The sequence below is a fragment of the Thalia democratica genome, chromosome 8 (assembly GCF_965202585.1).
Source record: "Thalia democratica chromosome 8, ktThaDemo2.hap1.1, whole genome shotgun sequence".
Lineage (NCBI taxonomy): Eukaryota > Metazoa > Chordata > Thaliacea > Salpida > Salpidae > Thalia > Thalia democratica.
Genome location: NC_139172.1, coordinates 31,060,381 through 31,078,089, shown reverse-complemented (window position 1 = coordinate 31,078,089; position 17,709 = coordinate 31,060,381). Strand labels below are relative to the sequence as shown.

Genomic DNA, 17,709 nt, shown 5'->3' with positions numbered 1-17,709 from the left:
TGCTGTGTTTTGTTAATTTTTAGTTCAAAATTTTGATTAAACATTGATACACTGTGTAAAACATTAAAAAACTAACTTTATTTTTAATAGAAAAATAAAATCACTCAAGGTTTGCAAAACAAAAACTTAGGCTTTAGAGAACTTTGAATAAAAAAAGGTTAAAGTACTTATGAATTACAAAATCACGTAAGTAGTTTTAAAAAGTATATCCTACATTCAAATGTAAGCTTCCTAAAGTTGATAGTATCTTTAAAGTAAGATTAAAATATTACTTTTATTCATTTTTCAAGAGGTCGAGTCGTAAATTTTACAAACTAGTTTTAAATAGACAAAGTAAACAAGGAAAAATATTCTGATGTTACTAAAACATTAACAACCAGACTCAAGGATTTTTTTAGACAAAAACTCTGATGTTCTTTTTCAAATAGCTGAAAAGATTGCAGAACCTTCAGACGCCAGAATAGTTGACAAACTTAGTGAAACTCAGCTAAGAATGTACTTTTTGTAAAAAAGTCACAGCGACATCTATTTTTTGAAGGCTTTGCAATGAGTGTCGGCGAGAAAGAAGAATTGTAAATAGAACCATTAAGTCACGAGTCTGCCAAAAAGTTTATAGTCTACGAAGAGTTTTACGTTATCATCAAATGTTAATTAAGTTGAGGGATTAAGCTAACGGCGTTGAAAAGATTTCACAAACATCAATTGACGAAATTAGTACCGAAAACATAAACAATTTTTAAAATTTGTGACAAGTTTTCGATGTCAAGTGGAAGCTCTATAAACGACTTTTCAAAAAAGCTAGTCAGAAAACTCAAATAAGTTGAAAAAAACGTCGTCTACAGTAGAAGAATCGAAGAACTTCCTTTTGTTTTTACCGGTCACAGTTATGGATCTGCAATGCACTGATGAACAATTTCGTAGAAAATCAAGTACCGTATGCCTTGCGGCCACTGCTTTCTTAAAGAGTGTATTGAAAATTAGTTTCCAAAAAGAAGTGAAATCGTTCAAATTTACAAAGAAGGTTGCTCGCACGTAAACAGTGTTGTAGACCACCGGAGCGATTTGCTCTCAAAACAAGTTTGCGCAACCAACTAACTCAGATCGGTAGACAACTCAGAGGAATTAATCACAGGAGAGCCTGAAGATAGATGACCACATCGCTTCCGTCGGTTTGTAGTACTGACGTTCGTGTCAGTACAAATTAAGAAGACGAAAGCAATAGAGCAGCTGATGAACTAGCAACTACACTGGGTTACAGACCTGTACAAATAAAAGTGATACTCGAAACTCAGTTAATGAGATAAAAACTCTCAGTAGCAGCTTTTTTTCTTAAAAGTAAGAGAATTAAAATAATTTAAGATGGTAAAAAGTTACAAGTATTTAAGAGTAATAAAAGATAATAATTTAAGCTGGGTAGAACACATTGAAAAGGTAAAAAGTAAAGTATTAAAAGCAACTTATATTCTATACAAAACGAAGTAATTTTTAAATGAAAAATATTTCTTCTTAATTTTTAATTCATTTTTTTATGAGCCATATAATTTATGGTCTGTTATGTTGGGGCAGAACTAACAAAAAAAAAGTTAATGAAATCAATGTACTCATAAATAAAGCACTCAGGTGCGTTCACTAAAAAAAGTACAACGAAAATGTAAATAATTTGAAAATAACAAAAAATTATTAAGTATTGAACAATTTTTCAATCATGATTTAAGAGTTTTATGTTCAAATTTGTAAATAGTTTTTTACCAGTAAATTTTACTTCAAAAGTATAACTAAAGTACATAGGTATTCAACAAGGTCCTTAAAAAAATTATTTTGTCCTGGACAAGACATTAAAAGGTATTCGTGGTGTACGACTCGATATCCGAAAGGTTGTTCGTGAACCAGGTCCTATGAACAAATATTTTGACCGTCTTTTTAGCGTTAAATAAATTATAGTATCTTACTAAGATTTAAAAACAGTAATGGTCATAAATCACTAACTTGTCAAGGTAGTAAGCTTTGGACAAACCTACCTATTAATTTAAGAGACCAAAGCCATTTTTGAAGGTTCCAGGTTGAACTGAAAGATATTTTTTTAAATGATCAACTAATTAAATAGAATTTACATTAGATAAACCGTTTTTTTTTTATAAACAGTAGATTACTATTCATTTTTCATCTGAGTAGGTTTTTTTTGAGTATATTAATTGGGTTTCAATAGCATTGGTCCAGTCTAGTTTGTAGAAAATTGTAAAAAAAAATTTTTGTTTATAGTTTCTTAGTGTATTAGTAAACTATTTCATTAAATAGTCTAAATTTTATCTGTCTAAATAAACTTATTAATCTCTGTATTTATTTCTCCAAAAACATAGTTAAATATTTAAGTCATAATCTGAAATTACTGATAAAATTTGAAATTAGTAATAGATTGACTTATTTCATGATTACTATTATTTTTTACAAAGTAAACTAATTTACTATTTTATTTGTTTTTTGTGCTTGTTTACATTTTTATTTTGGTTTGGTCAAACTCTTATATTCAGATATTTATTCAAATTTGTAAAAACTGATAGTTTTAATTAAACAGTTTTATTTATTTTATTCTTTTATTTAGCTCAAGGATAATTTTTTTATTGTGTACAGCTCTATTTTACTATTTTTTTAAATATTGCAGCTTTTTTTTTATTTTTCAATGGTATAGCTTTATTTTATTATTACTTATTTATTTAATAAGTTTAAAGAAGTTGATAGTGTAATCTAAGTTCATAAGCATACTTTTTAAAACTTTGTATGAAATATTAAATTATTTGATAAAATGATTGATAAATTTTGAACTTAATAACATTTCAGATAAAAACTTAAACTTTTAACGTAGAGTTCAATATATATTTTATGTGAGTTTAGTGTTAGATACTATTATATAAAAAAAAAGTTTTTGTTTAGGAAAATATTTAATGTTGTAAACTTTAATAGTCTCATTTTTCATAGAGGTTTTTGTTCTAGAGTTTAAATTTTGACTGTTAATTTTTTTTTTATTCTTTAGCTCATTATAGTTTTGATTAAAGTTGGGTGTGCAACTCGATGACCGAGGATCTTTTTAAGCACCCTGGTCCTTAAACCAAAACTTTTAAGCAAATTTTTTTTTTTTTTATGTCTTTTCTCAACAAACTTCAACCGAAGAAGGCCTAACTACAGATGGTTTAGCAATTTCAATGCTTCAAGCGAATATGGCTGCTGTGATACGGAAGCTGATGTTGACGGTCTTGACGTTGGCTGTTTCATTGAAGATCTGGATCTGCACAGTTTGGATGTTGAAATTTCAGACGTCAAAACGAAAACGTAGTGTCCAGTTTGCAGAAGTTATTGCTGGTAAATGGAAACATTCAAATGTTATCTTCTTCTACATTGTGTTTACACTCTATATTATACTTCTTACATTTCTGATATTGTTAATAAAAGTTTTCTCTAACGATTAAAATAATTTTGTCTAAAACTTCTTGAAAACTTTTTTTTATTTGTAACACAAGTAAATACCTAAAAATATGTTGCTTTAGATCAGGGTTTCTAAAAGTGTAAAAAAAAAAAGTTGATTTCGGCTATTAAGGGGCGTTAATAATTAATGCTTCAGAAATGTAGAAAGGTTTTCAATTAGAAATATATAAGAAATAGAGGATTTTTTTAAAACTTCTACCAATAAAGCGTTAATGAAAATTCTGCTTTAGACGAACATAACTTATTATGCTCAATAATCTTCATTAGGTGGGTGCACAATTCGAAAAGTTCATAAAATTTATCTACTTTAGAATTATATTCAATAAGACTAAAAGCGTCGCAATACTTTTTTGATATAAGAAAATCTAAATTAGTAGACTTGTTTCAACTTAGTTTTTTATGTTGTAAATTATTAATGCTAAAATTAACTACAGATACAAACGACCTAAAACCAATATTGTAATTCAAATTTAATGTTTTTATTTGGGGTACATATTCTATAACCTATTCTTAATCATAAACTATTACCATTAGTTTAATGAAAAAGCAAGATTGTTTTCATTAAAATTATTTCGATAGAAGTAATTCTTCGATATATCTAGAATATCAAATATATGAAGTCATCGTACAAGTTTTTGCGAATCAGTGGTAAATTAAAAAGCAAATTTAACACTAATAAATTATTTTTTTTACAAGACGCAAACGTTTGGAAACTAAACAACAAATTTGACAATGATAAAACTTCTACTTGGGTGTGTGAGTTAATTAAAAAAATAAACAATTTTTTATGCCTAAAAAAATTGCTTTTTGAGTTTAGCTTTACGTAAAAACTATAATGTTTCTGTTTAGATATTGGTTATTTTGTAACTAATGAATCCTTTAGGTTAGTAGTAGGCAATTTTTTTAGCCAGGAAGTAAGATATACTAAAAAAATCCTTGCGGGCTGTGTTATTTCAAAAGTTCAAATGCAAACCAAGAAAATAGTCCTTTATCAAGCACTATAGTGAACTAGAAACCTAACTAAGGGCTTGTTTCGAAGTATTTGGTAGAAAAACGTACATTTTCATATGTTTCGCACAAGTAGTTTCAATTTAAGGTAATATTGGGGGTAAATCAATTTATTAAAAGTTAGTTATAAACTTTACTTTAAAATTAAGCTAACATTTTTTTTTGATCGTTTTTGAAATTGTTGGTTCTTTAAACAAAGTTAGAGCTTTCAAAAAACTTCCTTATGAAAGGCGCAAACTAAAAAAAGCGTATTTACTAAAAATCTTTCTCCTCTTACGATTTTTTTTTAAATTTTATCAATATAATATTAAACAAGCTATTAACACCTTGTAAATAAAGAGTTTTTAATAAAAAAAGAATCAATCTTTAATAAAAAAATTGTTCGATTTATACTATCCAAAACTTTTTGAAGTACTTATATTGAAATTAAAAGTTTTCAAAAAAACTTCGATGCTTTAGACCTTTCATAGAAAAATAAACAAACTTATGCTACACTGTTTCATTTTATAATACTATTTGAAAAAAAATACATTAAATACTTTAAAACCAAACACAGCTGAAGTTTTAAATGTTTAAAATTATATTTTTTACATTCATATACTTCATTTTTCAGAGGCTTTAATTCTAATTAGTGCTTGGCTTTAGATTGTAAGTGATAAATAACAATACTGCGCATTTTCTAATAAAATTTGCTTTTTTATACGTTTTTAAATTGACCAGGTTTATCAAAACATCTATAGCAAAAGTACACAAATTTAAGAGACGTTAGTTTTTTAATTTTTTTTACAAATTTATTACTTGTTTTTCATTACCAAGTGTTAGTTAACAATTGATTTATAGTAATCTTATAAGACCTTCAATTTCTAACTTTTATATTATATCTATCTATACTGATGGGGAACGGGTCAAATATGCACGAAGATATTTTTGCACGAAAGGTCAAATATGCAGGAAGGGACAGTTTTGCACAAATGATCATTTTTGCAAAATAGTGAAAAAAAATTTTAACAAGAAAACAAATATATGAAACAACTTAAAAAGAAAAAAGGTATCCATGGAGGGTAATGGTAAAAATAAAAAACAGTAAGTTTATAATTAAAATAAAAACAAGAAAAAAAAAAAGTTAATAATGAAACAAAAAAAAGTTACCGACAGAGGGGAAAGGGCAAGAGTTATAGTAAAAATAAAATTAATTAAATATTAATTAACAAAAAAAATAAACAAACGGATATTAGTTTATTAAATTTTAGTTTAATATAACTTTCAAGTTATTAGATAAAATATTTTGAAATATTTTCGAACGAGCGTAATTAGTTGACTAGTTTCACGGTAAAACGAACTTTCATAGTGCAAAAAAAAACAATGAATAAAGGATGAACAACAACAAAAAAACACAACATTGCTAAAGCAAAACTGTAACATACACTAGTGTTTTTAAAATATTGTAACACTTTTTGAAAAACAGGATAATTATCAAATAAATTTAGGTATACTTTTATGGCTACTGTAAAGATTTCACTTAGAAAAATATATTTAATAAAAAGTAGTTTTGCAACATTGTGTTTGCTTGAGGTAGTTAATTAAAAACAAATTAGTATTTAGTTCTAATAATTTAAAGTTTAAAACTTTTAAAATATTTTTAAGTTTTAAATTATTTCCAACGAGCTAATGTATAAACAAAAAAGTTCATTTCAAAAGTTTGGAACAAAGAATATATATGAAATTTAAACTGCTGCAGGAATATAATAGGAAATAATATCAATAAAAAATAGCTAAAAAAACCGTAAACATACTCAAAGAAAAATATCTATGTATGTAATTAATAAAGGATTTCTTGAAAGACAATGTCAGACATGAGAAATTTGTTCAACAAAAGAAACTCCTGCGTTATTTAAACCAATTCTCTATAATGAAACTTTACCTAATAATATAACACACGTGATATAAATGTACATATATATTTTTTCTATTTCATTAGAATATAAAATTACTTAATAAAAGGAGTGCAATTAAAAAAGTACAAAAAATCATGCAAGAACTAAATAAATAGTTTAATAACAAAACTATAACATCAAATTTTTCTACAAATTTAAATTTTCAGTTTAAAAGTCGATTCAAGTCACAGCTAGTAGTTATTGAGACTTTCAAAAAGTAGTTTTCATTCAGAAAACTTCCCTACATTATCATCAGCATTAAAAATATTTTGTTTAGGGAGTTTCCCTACATTATCATCAGCGGCACTCCCTTTTTGTAGTTTTTTGCGGAATTAATGTGCACTCCCAAGTTAGGGGAATTTTTGTCGTGGCGGTAAGTGGAGTCTTTCACGAAGGCAAAAGCAACGTAAATACCTGCGTGAAATAAACATTGATAAATTTGACAGTAAAATTTTAATAATTGACTTCTATTTTAGTTTACAGTAACAACTAGAGTAACTTTAATAAAACATTGCTTGCAAAAAATTTCTTCTCATTATTAAAAATGTTGTTTTTGATAAAAAATTTACAATACTAGTTCAAGCAAAACTTTTGGGAAGTTACTTAGATTAAAAAACCTAAAAATTTCCCTTACTTGAAACTTGCCATTCTGATTTGGAAAGGGTGAGAAAAGAGGCATTGGACCCTGGATATTTCTCCTCTCTGACTCTGATCGCCTTCTCAGCATGCTCGTAGTCTCCCTCTACCGGAGAGTTGAAATATTGCCTGTTTCTGTTGTATATCTGTTGTGAAAATTTTAATGCTTGGGTTTTTATTGAGTTGCACGTTTGTTAAAGTGAAACTCTAAATATATAATAATTTTATTAAAAAAATTGTAACTTGTAAAAAAAAAATACTTAAAGTTATTGTATGGAGCTTTTGAAAATTCCAAAACCTTTGTTCAGCAAGGTTGGAAGAACTTTATTTTTACACAAAAATCATCTCAATTATATTAATTATTTATTCCAAACCTCCAAAGCGTTCATTTTACTTATAAGCTGATAAGACTCTTTTTCGTTTTCCCAAAAAACTTGTTCGAAAGACTTCCATTCCAATAATTTCATACCGTACCGTGCGCATATACTGTTGAAAATAATTTTATGTTATGTAAATAAATAAAGTTTTGAAAAATTAACTAACTAAAACTTTAAATATTGTTATACTTGCATATTTATCGCAAAAAAGACAACACTTTCATACCGTATTATAATAAATCATAGCGTATAATACTAAGCTATGGAAAAAAAAATTAAAAATTTATTGTTAATACATATAATTAAAATAATATACAACATGTGATTAACTTGAGTGTTAAAAACATATTTTAATTGGGGAGTTAATTGATCAAGTAGCGATTTACCGGATCCACGAATTACAGATAATTCATACCAGAGACTATAATACTACTATAACCTAGGGACAGACAACCTACGGTTAGTTAAAAGTAAACTTTTAGTAATACTACTAATTGTAAATATTAACTACTAACTCGACAAATATGTTTTTATCAAAACTAACTCAACAAATATGTTTTTATCAAAACTAACTCAACAATATGTTTTTATCAAAACTAACTCATCAAATATGTTTTTATCAAAACTAACTCGACAAATATGTTTTTATCAAAACTAACTCGACAAATATGTTTTTATCAAAACTAACTCGACAAATATGTTTTTATCAAAACTCACTCGACAAATATGTTTTTATCCAGCACAAATTCGGGACAGTCAACCACGTCTGTTAGTTTGAACATGTACTTGCAACCAAAGTCGGAAAACTTTTCTTTTGAATCGAATTGAACGCTGTACAGTGAATTTCCAAATTTCAATCTGTCCGTGTCCGCTGACAACAACCTCTCTCTGTTGAAATAATAACAATGTAGAAAAACATACACTAACATGTGTTAAAATAGACGTAAAATATCTATAATAACAACTTTTATTAACTAGTTTAAGAAAAATTCAAGTATTATAAAAGTTTTAATTTTATAAAGAAACAAGTTTATGGTGTACAGTTTATCTGAAAACTGTTTTTGAACTTATAAATCAAAAACAAAATGTTTTTACTTATCATTCATGATCAAAATCAATTTATATAATCTTTTAAAACATAGAGCTTTTATAACAGATATTTTGAACTTAGAAAAAATTATAACTACTTAGACTTTACTCAACACACATCATAGATTTAAGTTTAGTTTCATAAAAACTAAATACAATTTGTTGTCAGTAGAACAGACCTTATACTTGTTATTTTACTAAATAATCTAAAGTGCAAATATTACCCAAAATTAACGTTTGCATCCAATTTTTTTTAATTCCGTCAACAAAATAGTTTTATTTATAACACTGTTTGATAGTAATATACCCATAGAAAATAAAATTTTAAGAGAACTAAAGAAACAACTAGTAAAAATAATAAAATACGCACAGATAAGAATACTTAACCTTTGATTTAATATTCTTTTTATCACGTATTAAAACTAACAATAGTTTTAAACTCAATAAAACTTTGTAACAATGCAAAAATTAAAAAATAATAATACTACTTCAGAAGAAACAGTTGACTGAGCACTGTATAGTTGACAGTGATTCCATTCAGTTGGTTTTATCAACTAATAACGACCTTAATCCCAATAAAACTATTTAAGAACACGATACTTTGAAGAAGAACAATATACAATACAAACACCTGACCACGGTAGAATTGAAAATGGTTTTATTTAAAACTGAAATATCAATTAATAATGATCTTTGGTTCAATGAAGTTGTTGAAACTAAAATTGACCTTTGACCAAAACTGATTTTAGCTTAATTATTTATACTACTTTGATAGCAAATATACCCTCTTTAAAGATTGTAGTTAAAAAAAGACAATGAAACTTTTTAATCATACAAAACTTATATACACTATACCAACCTGAGCACAATAGAATTAAAGTGGTTAAAAGTAAACTAAACTAAAAAAAATCAACTAACAATAGCCTTTAATTCTATATAAGTATAAAAGTACTAACTAACTTTTCGAATAAAGTTATATACATTCAAAGGAAATACCCACCTGAGTACAGTAGAGTTTACAGTAGTTTTAACTAATACTTAAGAAATTCAACTAATAACGACTATTTAGTCAATAAAACATATAACTTGAACTTATAAACACAACAATACATACGCAACTGAGCACAGTGGTGTCTTAAAAAATAAAACATCTGAAAATTTAATACAAAATGACTTTGATATTATTAATTTTTCAAATATAACCCATATACTTCTATACCTGAGCACAGTAGAGTTGACAGTGGTTCCAATGAAGTAGCCTCCTTCTTTCAACGACTGACAAGCATTTTTCACCATTCTGTGAGCTTGCTTCTCACTTTCAAACGAGTAGTGGATTGCAAACTGGCATGATGTCAGATCGAACTTCAGTTTGTCGTCAGGAAGTTTGTCCAACAAATCTTCCTGTGAAAATGTGTTATAAACTTTAAGAACTGTTTGAACTGTCTATTTAAAATATAAGTTTATATGATTATGTAGTTTAAGAACTAGTTCTATTTATTTAGAAAGTCTTCTTTGATAATGTAATAAGTTTATTAACTAATTATTTCTGTCCAGCGAGTATTCCTATGAAAATATAAAAGTTTAAAGAACCAAGTTCTATTTATCCAGCAAGTCTTTTTCTGTGAAAGTTTGAAGCACTTATTTCTACTTATATATCAATGATTCCTGTAAAAATATGAAAATTCAATCTTTAAATTCAAGCATGAGGTATCCAGTAAACACTTCTGAGAAAATATAAAAAGTTGAAGAACCAATTTTTGTTTATCGAATAAACGTTCCCATTAGAGTATTAAGTATTAAGAAAAAAACCTCAGTAAGTTTACTAGAGTCAGAAACATCAAAAACCTAAAAAAAAATTCAAAGATCGATTAGAAACAATTTATTTGTGGTATTTCATCTGTTATATTACTTTTTTTACTCAGCTAAATCTAATTATAATTGGAGTTTAACTTGTTCAAAAAAATTTTGTTGTGAAAATTCTATTAGTTCCACGAATTCATCCTTAAAAAATCACAAAATTTAATAGTTTTATCTTGAACATCTTTTTTGCTCAGTTACTAAACACAAACTTTTTTTTTAATTTTAAAAGCAAATCGTCTATATTAAAAGTTACATAATAAACAAAACTGAAATATTAAAAATTTATATAGCAAGAATTTAAAGAAATATTTAACAACCTTCCGTCCAAAATATAAGTCAGTAATACATTAACTTTTAGATACCAGTTAAAACAGAATTTTATAAACTTAAACATTTTATTAAACATTATTGACTGGTTTCAACAATACATTTTAAGTTAAATAAAACGCAAAAACCTTTAAATTTTTTTTTAAGTTGGTAATTTTCAGAAGTACTTTTATTCATGTAATGTTTTGAAGCTCTTTTTATTAAAAAAATCTTGAAGTACAAAAAACATTTAATAAGTTTTTTTATAGACATGTTAGATTTTAATTTTTTTTAAATCATGATGAACCATAAAAAACAACAAACTTTTGATAAATACCAAGTACTAATTTATAGAATATATAGAACTTATACAAGTTTTTAATATTAAAGTTACACAATATTAAGATAAAAACAAAACTTACACACATGTATTTATATACAAATTTTAATCAAAACATTTTTGTCATGGAAACAAACAAACAAAAACATACTTTTGTAACATCACAGACAGAGAAATCAGCTTTGAAGGATGTGTGTTGTCTCTGGTCTCTCCTTCCATTATATCTATTTCCACTGTAACTATTTCTTTTGCACCCCATTTCATTGTTATTCATTCCATTATAGCTGTTTACATCGTGACCCATTCCACTAAAACTAATTCCATTGTACCTCATTCCATTGCAACCAATTGCATTGTTTCTCCTTCCCTTGTACCCTCTTTCATTATAACCGAACCCATTGTGAGCCATTTCATTATATCCCATTCTGGTGTGACCATCATACCTTGTTTTGTACCCCATGCGATTGTTGCCCATTCTATTGTTACTCGTTTTGTTGTACCCTCTTCCACTGTACACTTGCTGATTGTCATTCTTTTCCTTGTATCTCCTTTCTGCTTCTTCTATTGAAGCTGCAGCTATGTCCGTGCAGTGCTGCGAATAAGTATGTAGGAGTTAAAACTAATGCAAGAAACAGATAAAAGTTTTAGTCAGTTATTTGTATCAGGGATATGATTAAAGTTACCAATCAATAAAAAAGCATATAAAAATAGCAAGCTAAAGTTTCTTAAGCAAGCTAGTCTCGCCTCTGGTAATACTAAAAAATACAAAAATGTATAAAAAAATTTACAAAAAAACATTTCTGAACTTTTTTATAATGCCAAAAATTAACAACTCTACATTTCCTTATTATGACGTAACAAACTAACAACTCTAGAAACGTTTTTCCTCATAAACTTGCCAATGTCTCCGCCCTTCCCAGCCGCCAGATCCAAAACAACGGGACTGGAACTTGCCTTCTTCACAAGATCCAAGTACTTCTCTGCAACAGTTTATAAAACTTTGAAGTAAAAAACAAGTACAGAAATCAATCTGAATTTCAGAAGGTAATACAATGCGTGTTTAAAGTGAATTCAGAACAAAGTATCCATGTGGAAATAATTAAAGTCAAATGGACATTTTTTTTTAATTTGATTATGAGATAATTGTTTGGATAAGAGACAACAGTCTAAACAGAACAAATACATTTTGGTTAAAGTATGAGACTGACAACGTTTTATAGCTTTAAAAAATCATAAAAAATGGTGGTTATGTATAAAAAATATCTGTTAAGCTGTCTCTTTTTTATTATAAATAAATATTTAGGGAACAAAACATAATGAAAAACTTTTAAGTATGCTGTACTCATCTAAAAACACTAAAAATTTAAATGAGTTCTCTTTCTCTAACAAAATTAATGTATATAAGAAAATTTTGAAAACTAAAATTTAAAAAGAAAAATAGATAAAATGAGTATATATCAAAATATAAAAACATTATACTATGTTTCAGTATTATATACTGCTGACATTTGTAAAAATTTTAGTGTATTTACAAAAATGTTCTATTGTTGAAAAAAAAATTCATATGACTTTCATTTAAGTTTTAACCTTCACGATTTTAAGCGAGCCAGAACCATAGACAATTATTTTCTCTCAATTATTATACAATTAAGAATATTTTATTTGTTCAATGGCTACAGTGCTTGATCTATTTTATATATATATATAGTTAAAGAAAAAAGGTCAAACGTATCAAAAATTTAAGTCAGAACCTTGTGTATCTAAATCGTACAGATGTGTAACTAATTTAAATTTATCTCGTAAGGTTTTTTTTAAATGCAAAGTTTATCAGTTACATGAAAAGGTTTCCAATGGTTTAATCTAAAATGTGAAGTAAAGTTGAAACTAACTAATTTGCAGTTCTTTAATGAAATTGTTAAACTTTCTCTGGTACTTGTTCTTGCTTTGTTCTCTGTTCTGGCTCTTAAGTTGGTTGTAGTGGTTTTTCACCTAAAATTTTTTATATAAAAAAAAAAAGTGTATAATACTATTAGGAGTAGATTTTAAGATACCAGCTGATAACATTTAAAAGTTTCAAAATTTAAAAAATATGTTATCTTTGTTCTAATAATTATTTTAAATTAAGCCTGCAAAGTTTTTTTTTTGTTTTCAATTTTACAAATCATAAGTAAGAAAGTTTCTTTTTTTTTTTGTAAATAAAACATTTGTATTTGTTCAGCTCATCTCTCTATAATAATTTTACTTTGATAACTCTATTATATTGAGAGTTATCAAAGTAAAATTATTATAAACATATGAACTAAACATGTACAAATATTTATTTACAAAAAATAAAATATAACTTTGTTACTTTTAATTTGTAAAATTTAAAAAAAAAGTAACCTTGCAGGCTAAATTTAATATAATTAAGAGAACAAAATATTTTAGAGTTTACAAACAGTTTTAGAAAAAAACTAAAGTTGTTTAGGGCATTTCTAAAGTTTTATTTTTAAAAATTAAAAAAATTATAAAAGAGTCTAATACAAATAAGGGTTGCTTTTTTAAGGTATTTTTTTTCTTAACTAATTTGTTTTGTAGAGAGATTTGAATAAAAGATTTGAGTAAAAATTTAACAAGATTTTTAGAAAAAAAAATCGTTTTGTCTATTTAATTTTTGCCTTCAATTAGAAACCTTAAACTCTCACTAACTTTGATCCCTTATATATCAAAAGTTATTTTAAGAATTGTAAAATCATTAAATGCTTCTGATGGTAAACCTCACAATTTAAAATCAAACTGTAAAACAAAAGGCTGAGTATGAACTGAATTTTAAAAGTTTATAAACAGAAAACTTAAAAAAAACTTACTGTTTGTGTAAAACTCTCTTTATTTTTATTTTCTTCATTGGCGCTATTGCCATCACTTTTAAAATGCTTCTTAGGACTTTTGGGCTCTCCATCACTATGCCTTTTGAGAGCTTTCGGTCTTGAAGGAGGAGAGTTGCTTTGCGGTGGAGACTGCTTGTTGTGCATTTTTATACAGTTTTTAATAACTTGAAGTCTGTAGATTTTGCAAAAAAAAAATATTAAAAAAGGTTAGATAAACTTAGTGTTGGACATTTTTTGTGGAAAACTAGTTTTAAATAGCATGCATAAAACTGCACTACTAAAATAGGGTAAATGTTGGTGAAAATTTGATGAATGCTTTCAAATAAAAAAAACAATGTTAAAAGTGAACTATGTGATTTTTAGTTTAAAAATCATTTAGTTAATGAAATTTAATAATTAGTAGAGCAGCTTTTTAATAACAAACACTTATAAATAGTTGTAATTCTTAAGAAGTAAAACAAAAATCAAAAAAGAGTAAGACAATTAAGTTAAGACTATTCTTATTAAAAAATACACCTACTTATTGTTTTGAATAATAATTATCAAAATAGACTACAGTGTTTTTTAAGTTAAAGATATTTTTTCTCAAGACAAACAGTTTTTTTCTATATATAAAATGAACAGCAATCTTATAGCAAATGTTTATTCTGCAAAATAAAAATAACAAGCCTTAAAATCTTAGCCCTATTTACAAATAGTAAATGATAGAAGGATAAAAATGTTTTTTATTAAAATAAAACATTCAGTTTATTTTTATTAAAATGAAACATTCAGTTTATTTAATAGTTTAAAATATAAATATTTTAAAAAATTACTGTATAAACTTAGTATTGTTAAAAATCTCTATAGTAACCTATATGGTTTACATTTTTATTTAAAAAAGGCCATTAGGGTATCAATAGAAGCTATTACAAAATTAACATTAGCTTCTGTGTAAAGAAAGAGTTGTCATATTTTGACCCAATAAGAAAAACTTCTGTTATTTAAGCTTTATCACTAAACAAACATAATAATAACAAAATTTCTTTATACTAAAAAATTGGTTTTAACTTTAAAAATAAAACTTGTAATCATAAAAACTAGTCTAGATTTTGGTAAAAGAAATTCATAAAACTTCAAAAATATCTTACTTTTACTAAAGTTTTCAAGTTTTGAAGGAAGCTAAAAAACACACATTAAAAAGTTATACTCCACACATAAAATGCAATTTTTTTTCTTTAAATTTTTGTTTCAAATTCAAAAACAGCAAGGCGAAAATTATCAAAAAACTTTTTTTACATTTTATCCTTACCCTGGTAATTTTATTTTGAAACAGGTGGGTGAGTTTAAAAAATCAAAAAAGAAAAGCCATAGTTTAGTATTAAAAATGCTAATAAAATATAGCAATTAAAAATAGTATCAGGTTTTAAAACTGTCTTAAGGGCATAGGGGGAAGGGTATATTGCTTTTTTCACAATTTAATCTTAATTTATTGAGTTTTAACTAAGCTACAAGTTACTTTTTACAGAGTTTTAAAATTCAAAATGATTTTTAGATTGGCAGGTCAAAGATGGAAACAAAAATAGGTTTAAATGGGAGGCCCAAACTAATACATCAAAAAAAAGAATATGTAACTAAAAATCTATCTACTCCTACGTTTTTTGAGATAAATACCTCAAACCAAAAAATATAAATAAACTGTTTTTTTTATTAAATTTTTATTTTTATACATTTTTTTTTCAAACAAAATATTTTAGATAATGCAAGAAAAATTTTCTTAAAGTTTGAGGTATCTATCTTAAAAAATGTAGGAGTAAATAAATTTTTACTAAATTATTTTTTTTAGCCTTTTGAGTATTTTAATAACATTTAAAAACTATCTAGTTCTTTAAAGTGTTGTGCAACGTAATATAGTTCTATTTCAATTTCTTTCTTTTTACTTTTTGTTAAAACTAAAAAATGGCTTTTTTTTAATTGTTTGGAAAACACAACTTAATACTGTAAAAAATTAAATATTTTGTTTCATTTGAACTTTCTCTAAAACTAGTCATTTGAATTAATTATTCTAATTTATTGTAGCAAATCTTAAAAATTTAGGGCTAAAAAGTCTAATACTTATTATACACTTATTATGTGTTATCAACTAAGAACAATAATATCAATAAAAAGTGAATTTTTTTTTGTACATGTGTCAACCACTGGGTTTAGATCTTGCAAGCTTAAATCACAGAGTTTTTAAAAGTCTCCATTAGGACTCCTAAACCATCAGGTCACACAGGATATTTGAAACAATTTGATAAAAAATGGAACGTCATCATTTTTTGGTTTATATAAGTTTTATAGAAGAGATGACAAGTTAAAATTTTAGTGATAAATAACTATTTGAACTTGATCACTTTTTAAATCTGAAATTTCTGTTTAAAGTTTATTATAAAACACTAAGTTTTTTTTTGCAGAAATCTGATTCAATATAACCAAAATTTTATATATTTAGAATTGTGTAAATATTATTAAAATAAAACAGTTAAAATACAAGATAAACAAAATGTCTTTCTTAATGTCAGGTGCTTTAACTGTAGTTGTTGCATTCACAATATTTTTTATCATTTAGTTTAAGCATCTACATATAGCACACATGCTGTTTGAGCAAAAATATTCAACATTCAACAGTTTAGTTAATAGAAAAATAAATTTTTTATTAAAAATAATGAACTACTAGATGTAAGCTGTTGACCTGGTGGCAAGCATACCTGTATTTATTTAAAAAACAACTAATTTTTAAAAGTTAATATAAAAAATATCAAAATATAATTCAACACTTTTTAAAATAAAGTTTTATTTGGAATTTAAAGTTTCTATTTTAACAAACTATGAGTAGAGTGCTTTAGCTGATACATAATCATTACAGAAGATGATAACAAATTTATAAGCTTAATAGTCCGTAACTTTTCCTATAGACACCAAATAAAACATTTCTAATTTTTTATCTTTTAATTTTCCTAGTAAGAGGAAATTGCAGGATATTTTGAAATTCGTTAAAAGGTTCTTCTTTAAAAACTTAAAAAAATATAAACTTTTATTACGACTAAAGTAAAGTAAAAACATTTCAAGCTCTATTTTAAGTTCAAAACACTCTTAGTTCTGAACCGGGTACGCTTAAAGCTAGTTACGTCACTTAGTACTTATGAGTACTTTTACCTTATGAGTTGATGTTTAAAAATGCATAACACATATCGACAGTGTTTACAAAAACCCTAGAAAGTTAAAACAAGTAAAACATAATACTGCTTATCATGTACAAAATTCGGTGAGTAATAAGTTGTATAAAAAATTGTTTATACTATTTGAAATTTAAGCAAATGTATGGATTGGAGTTTAAATAACAACACTATTAGACTTTTTTTTGCAGACTGTAGGTGTGATAACATGTAATAACTTTCAAGGAATTATTACACAAAAAGAACGTGACTTCAAAACTGCAGCATGAGAGAGCATAAAACAAGTGATCGCCTACATTTTACTAGATCAGGGTTTCCCAAAGTGGGCGATATCGCCCCCCTGGGGGCGATAATTAGTAAGGGGGCGAAAGGGTGGGCGATAACTAGTAAGGGGCAAAAAGGGGACGATTTTAAAATTTTGGGCTGTCATAAAATTTTTACTTTTTATCTTGCTATATTACTAATTTCAGCTGGCTATTAAATATTTGACCCTGAGATAAAACTTAAACAAAAAAGCTTATTTTTTATGTAAAATATAGAGAAAATAATTAAGTACTTATGACTCCTACTTTCAAGTAAATTACATATTTTCATTTATATGTTTTCTTATTTGACAAT

At 26.0% G+C, this 17,709-nt stretch overlaps 1 protein-coding gene across 1 annotated transcript; it reads right to left on the bottom strand.

Annotated features, from left to right (window-relative positions):
• Window positions 1–6,705: 6,705 nt before the first annotated feature.
• LOC145843137 (mRNA cap guanine-N(7) methyltransferase-like) lies at window positions 6,706–14,038 on the bottom strand. The gene is made up of 9 exons (XM_082950599.1): window positions 13,874–14,038; window positions 12,917–13,016; window positions 11,895–12,007; window positions 11,179–11,619; window positions 9,749–9,922; window positions 8,150–8,316; window positions 7,430–7,541; window positions 7,054–7,201; window positions 6,706–6,833 (listed from the first exon to the last, which is right to left on the bottom strand). The coding sequence occupies exons 1-9, from the start codon at window positions 14,036–14,038 to the stop codon at window positions 6,706–6,708; spliced, it is 1,548 nt and encodes a 515-aa protein (XP_082806725.1).
• Between the last annotated feature and the right edge of the window lie 3,671 nt (window positions 14,039–17,709).